The 6,519-nt window shown below is 45.4% G+C and overlaps 1 protein-coding gene across 1 annotated transcript in view; it reads right to left on the minus strand.

The window, feature by feature from the left end:
* KIF3A (kinesin family member 3A) overlaps nucleotides 1-6,519 on the minus strand; it is a 25,680-nt gene that overhangs the window by 11,439 nt on the left and 7,722 nt on the right. Inside the window, exons 2-8 of the mRNA XM_009322784.1 lie at nucleotides 5,247-5,529; nucleotides 3,774-3,918; nucleotides 3,447-3,531; nucleotides 2,900-3,005; nucleotides 1,982-2,121; nucleotides 867-1,064; nucleotides 298-472 (exon numbers count right to left, since the gene is read on the minus strand). Of these exons, the coding sequence (XP_009321059.1) occupies nucleotides 298-472; nucleotides 867-1,064; nucleotides 1,982-2,121; nucleotides 2,900-3,005; nucleotides 3,447-3,531; nucleotides 3,774-3,918; nucleotides 5,247-5,529 (1,132 nt within the window). The remainder of the gene's footprint in view (nucleotides 1-297; nucleotides 473-866; nucleotides 1,065-1,981; nucleotides 2,122-2,899; nucleotides 3,006-3,446; nucleotides 3,532-3,773; nucleotides 3,919-5,246; nucleotides 5,530-6,519) is intronic.

Here is a 6,519-nt window from a genome sequence, read left to right on the forward strand (position 1 = left end):
TGTCCAGCCGTGCTCAGAGCCCTGCTGCTCACCAGGCGAGCCCGGGCACACCTAACGCAGCCCAGAAGCCACCACTTATCCTAGTGCCAAGTGCCACCTAGCGGGCAAAGCCGGGCCCCCGCCAGCACCCTGCTGCCCTCGAGACGCCTCTCCCGGAACAGAGCAGGGCGAACAAAACCAGGGCACTGACCAGCTACTAAACTCGTGTGACACACCTTCAAACGGTGAAGAATGTTCACGCTCAAACAGAATGAGCATTGGCATAGAGAGAAACACTAGGCGGAAGGACAATCTCACCTTCTTCCAGTTTTTTCTTAAGCTCTTCAATTTCTTTTTGAAACTGGCGGAGCAAAGCATCCTTGGGATCTTCATTAATCCTGGCCTTGTTCTTTATGTTCTTGGCTCGGTTTGCATACCTGAGAGTGCTGATAGTCTCATCGTAGTTGTAGTCTGCTGGACCAATGTTCGCACACTGTGACACATGGAAGACCGAGTTACTGGAGGACAGAGTGCCAGAGCCCAGAACAAGTAATTTCACAGGGACCCATCCCCAGCTCTGCCAATCTCACACTGCTACTCTTTCCCAAGCTTTCCTGCTGCTTCTACACCAAAGCTGCTTTTGGCTACCCAAGCACAGCTTCTATTTGATCTTATGCACATGTGTACATTTGCACTATGTTTAGAACCTCATCTGTACAGGGGCAAAGAGAAAAGACAGACAAAGATGCACATAAAAGGTTCTCTAAGCTGCAAACAGCTCTGAAATAAAGAGGTAAATGCCAGGCTGTTCTCACGGCAGAGTCACTATGCTATCCCTGTAAAAATGCAGCTCCATCGCTGGCACTGGAAAGGGCATCTCAGCTTACCATCATGGTTTTGGAGTTGCCCCCCAGGGAATCCTGAAGGAGACGCGTAAGTTTGGAGTTACGGTAGGGCACATGGGTGCTCTTGCCATCCACCAGCGCAGAGATAACGTTCCCCAGCGTGGAAAGAGAGAGGTTGATCTTTGTAGCTTCCTTTAGTCGCTGCCCTGTGGCTCCAGTTTTTGCCTGTCTTTCAGAACCCTGGAAAGGGAATGGGAAGCAGAAGCACGAGTTACAACAGATTCTCTAGTACATCTCCTTCCTCCAAACAGGATCAGCTACACCTGAAGTCTTGCTAGCAGCCATGTCACTAACCACCTCATCCATTATTAAAGAATCTGGCTAAGTACCTCAGACATTGTTAAAGAGACAAGTCAAACAGGTCTTAACTGAAGCTTTCAAGGCCAGCAAATTCTGGTTTGCTCAAAGTAATGCAGCCGGGAAAACAGATTTTGTCCCCACAAACAAAAATTTTATGAGGAGCAAGTCAGCAGTTATGAGGTGCCTCAGCTGGAGCTGCTAAGCACCATCTCCAGCCTTTCCTATCAGCAGGTCAAAGGAGAAAAGCAACACTGCAATTATTTAAGTTTCATAGAACCTGAACATACATCACGTAAATAAAGTTAACATGCAGACATTGAATGCCTTTAGTCTCCCCTTTCCTGCATCTTGTCCAAGGAAAGATACTCCAGTGTAAAGTCTGGGCTAAAGACACATTTTACCAGCACAATTACATTGGTTCAAAGTGAGTGACAGAGGGAGAGAACCTGCAAGTGATGAACTGCATGGTCACAATCCTCTGAAAAACCAAACTCTTGCAAAGACCCAGTTCTGCTGTCCAGAGAGCTCTTTCCAATGTGGTTTATCCATTTAATAATTAATTTATAGAAGCAAGAGAGCCCTTTTACTGGGAGAGGCTCTGGCTACACGGAAGGCTCTTCCTGGTATACCTCTGATTTAAGGCCCCAAGTGAATACTTCACAGCAGTCAAATGTCAGACAGAAGTCTGGGCTTTAGCTGTGAAACAGGGGACATGCCCTTTACTGTGCCTTCAACAGCGCATACGCAAGCAGCAATGCCCACCATGCGTTATGGCAGACCCAGCTGGTCCTACTTACAGCAAGATCGACGAGATGCAGTTTGCCCATGCGCACGTGCATGTTTCCATCAACCCCCTTCTCACTGCACTCAATAGTGATCGTGAAGATGGCGTGTGAACGAGAGCTGTGCTCATTCATGTTTGTGGCACCAACAGAACCTTTTAATAGAGAGAAAAAGCAATGTCATCTTCAGAAGGAATCACATGCTCCTCTAACACTCTTCCTGCTCTCAGAGGAGACTTATCCCCACCTCTTTACCCAACCCTGTTTTTCAGAAGATGGAAGAGGGATGTTCAGACTCAGCAGTAAACTGTATTCTTGGGCACTGAAGTTGCAGCACATCTCCAATCTGGACTAGCAGAAGTGTTACAGCCTGCTGTAGCTCTAAGCCAACCACAGACTCCCATCCCAAGAGCAGCAGTAGTTCTCATCTGTTTCTTTAAGGCTACAAAGATCAGTAGCCTAAGGCATTCACAGCTGATCCCTGAAAACAGCTGTATTTTGAGAAATAAGAACATAGCAATCCATGCCAGTAGCAACAGTAGTCAGAACTTTAGGTCATAAAAGGATCTGAGCTTAACTAAGAAGTCTTCCAGAAAACAAACCACTTCCCACTCACAGCACAGGGCTAGTTGTTCATCCTGATCAGAACCGAAGAGGGAGAGGAAGCAAGACACACACCAGTAGTTCTGACAACGCTGACTGCCCTCACTGCATCCTCCCCTTTGCCGTCTCCCCCACTGGCACTGGCCGGTGTGGGAGGCACAGCCTTCTTTACCTGTCCCTGCACAAAAGGGGTTTGGGAGGAGATACCCTTTTTGCTCTGCTCAGCTGAACAATCTTTCCAGCATTAGGACTAGGATCTCTTACTGTGGTCTCATAACCAGACCTTTGCTCTGTCTGAGCTATAAACCTGCCCACAGCAAGGCTACGTACGGTTCTTGTGGCCCAGAGTCATGATTCTGTCCATATCATCTGCATTGTTTACGACATAAGCTGAAAGGTCTTTGATATAAACTCCCACATCAGGTCTCTCCTTAACCTAAGAGAGAAACAGTTTAGACTGAGCATCCTTAGGAGATTCCCCAATAGCCAATTTCAGCGGTTCACTCCAACACTCAATCAGAGCAGCTAAGGAACAAAGACTCCTGCAGGACAGTATTCCACTGGTTTCCCCTGGTGGCAAACAGTGACTTCAAATCTCAGTCTGCAGTTCCTAGAAAGACTGCCGAGGGGCCTTTGGGGTAGATCTGCAGGCACAAAACTCACTCAGATGGAACAGCCAGTTTCTCACTATGCAGCTGACCAAGTGGAAAAGATTAGAGAAGTCAGTAGTGGTATCCAGCTACTGTATCTGAAAGGAAACGCTACATGTGCTGAGGAGCCCAACCTCCCACTTCCCTTCAAGTGCTTCTGCGGTCTTTAAAATATAATATTGCTCACCGATTCAAAGCAAACATCACATTCAGAACAGCAGGCTCACCTCTAATCTCTGCGTCTGGTCTTTTCCTAGCAGGTCCCGCACTTCTTCATTGTAAATCTCCAGGTAAGACACACGAACTAAAAACCTGAAGACAAACAGTTGGGGAGCTTTCTTAGCAAGACATTCGTTGAAGTCCAACAAACACAATCAGAGAGTACAAAGAAAATGCAGTGATATACCAGCACAATCCTGCTACCCCCTCAAGAACCGCCTAAGTAGAAGTCTTTCAGCTAGGGCCAGAGGTATCATTTCAGTTGCCATTGTCAAGGTCAGGCTCCTACCACAGATGGACACACAAAAGAGAAGCAGTGAAGAGAAGCTGTTTACCTTGTATCCCCCTCTGCCTTGGCAATGTGACCAAATATATGGGCAAAGGAATTGGGAATGATGCCTCTAAGCTCAGGAACTGCTCGGACCCCTTCCATGGTGAAAGTTTTGCCTGTTCCAGTCTGTCCATATGCAAAAATAGTACCTGAATGATAAGAACATATATGAACAAACTCTAAGAGGTTGCTAACTGCAGTTTTACTTCATCCCTTCTTAGCCCGATGGCACTAAACACCACTATTTTTATGGAGTTGAAGTTTGCCACCCACTCCAGTAGATACTGTACAAGGCTAGGAGCAACAGAAATGCTGGACAACCACAGCGAGCAGGGCTGAGCCACTAGTTTTTTTTATCCAGCCCGCAAGATATCTAAGAAAAAGTCAGCTTTTTTTAACTGTGCAGAGTGATTAAAATATGGAGCGCTGATACACTTAGGTCTCACACACAAATAATTAAGGCAAGCCCAATTAATAACATGGTCAATTAGAGGAAGATCATTATACACCAACTGCAAAACCAACTATTGCTAGTGCTCTACGCCACAGCAGAAACAGCGTGAGGCTTCTACAACAGAGGCCAAAGCACAAGCCCAGTTCTGAACCTGCAGAAGCAGCTACAATTTGGACTAGATAATCAGCCTGCACAGGAAGACATCCAGAAGCTTTACTGAGATCCCAGAGTCTGGTATTCCAGAAATATACTGGTTCTGAAGTTTAGCCTAGCACTGCTGAAAACTCACATTTTGATTGTCAAGCCATTGACATTACAGTTCAGAAAAGCTGAATTTTAATCAGCTGAAACCTGGGTGTGTTAGCACAAGAGCTTATTAGGCATTTTACAAACCTTTAAAAACTGGTGTTGTTTATAGCATACTGTTATGGAAAGCAGTAATTTGCTTCCTTACTAGCATCTGCTTTCCTTTACATAATACATTTACATGCATAACAGACACACACACAAATCATGGTCATACTCCTCCCAGCTGTAGGAAGCAAAAGATTATCTGTGGGGTAGGGCAGATGTGTTTAACTAGTCATCTTAGTTTAAAACAGCAAAGTTTAGAGGAGAAAATGCAGCAGTTATATGCACAAGTCTGGTACGCATACCTAGTTACTGCAGGACCGTGGCAGCTGCCTGGTTACTGAAATTGTATAGCGAAGAGCCGCTGAGAATTCTGATAATGAGATAAAGTGTATATCTTTTGCAAACATAAGATACAGAATAAAAACATACAGCTAACTGACCTCGGCTGAGTCTTGTTCATCACTGATCTCCCACTGTTAACGATCATAGTAAGTACAACCACTGAGTACTGGGAACAGCAAGTACCTTCAGGCTATTTTAAGTTAGAGGCCACAACAGAAACAATACAGGGCTACAGCCCTCAGAAGGTGAAACTCCCTTAAGTAAGATCAGCAGCAACAACAAAGAACAGGAGATGGGATCCTTGACTTAAAACAACAAGGGACTTACCATTGTATCCTTCTAAGACAGAGTCAATAATAGGTCTTGCAGTTAAGTTATAGACATCCAGCTGTTTACTCTCTGGTCCAAACACTGTGTCAAACGTAAATGTCTTGGGAGGCTCATTGGATGAGTCGGTTTTATGAACAGTTATAGTTCCTCTCATTTCATCTACGTTGACTGCCATTTTGTAGCCCGTAGCTTTCTCTCGTTCATTAAGAGGCCGACATCGAACAACAACCTTGACATTATCACAGCTCTCTGGCTTGTCCAGCTTCTCAGGCTTGTTGATCTATAATTATTAAAAAAGCAAAAATAATGCACAGGCTGTAACGCTACTGTTAACATACCTGTGTGTTTAAGCACAAATGCTGTTGAATCAACTCAAGTAGATGCATACATGTCCATAGGATCATGAACTCGGGGTCTTAAAACCAGAACCAGTTTATAATTAAAGCTGAGAGAATAAAGTACGCTTATTCAGTCAATGCAATCTTCTTCTGTTTGCTAACGTGGAAACTGATTGAGTGAAACTTGGGAATTTCACATTTAATATCTATGAATGTCTTCAAGAAACAATCTCATGCTTGCAAACAATCTGCAAGCAGTTTGCTGGAAGTAGGGGCAGCCGTGCCATTCTTTTACATTAATACTGACTGTGCTCTCTCACTGGAGCACACAAGTCTCAAACCCGACAGATGACGTAAGCAGATACCAGTGAGCACTGGGAATTAATTTAAGTTACAAGCTCGGTGTACTTGCTGAATTTTAATCATTTAGGAAATTCAAATGCTGTGTTATAAAACCTCACAAACCTTTTCTTTCACCAAGTAGTTACAAATACAAATTTTGGAGCACCGCTGATTAATTTGATGTCACACGCTTCTCCCGATTAAATAAATCTAAACCGCATTTGATCTAGTAAAGTCTAAGACACTACCCTTGGTGATAGGTGCTGCAGCTGAGCATTTACCTACTTCTAAAGCAGCTATCTTGGATGTCAACAAGAAGCAAACCCTGTTTCCAAGCGCCTCTCCCACCAGCTGCCATCTGCCTAGATTCCTCTCAGGCCTCGGCAGAGGCCAGAAGCAGCTTCTCTCGCTCCGGTGAAAGCGGAGAGCTGATTAGTCTCAGGTCCTGGCGGAGGAGGGATCCTGCAGTCCCGTTCTACCGCCGCAGGTGCAAGCGAGTTTCCAAAATCGGCTACAGAACCAGCCAGCCGCAACGGGCCACACGCTCCCTCCGCGCCGCGCTGTCACCCGCAGCCCCCCAGAGGCAGGCG

Source organism: Pygoscelis adeliae, unplaced genomic scaffold (genome assembly GCF_000699105.1).
Source record: "Pygoscelis adeliae isolate BGI_AS28 unplaced genomic scaffold, ASM69910v1 Scaffold34, whole genome shotgun sequence".
Classification (NCBI taxonomy): domain Eukaryota; kingdom Metazoa; phylum Chordata; class Aves; order Sphenisciformes; family Spheniscidae; genus Pygoscelis; species Pygoscelis adeliae.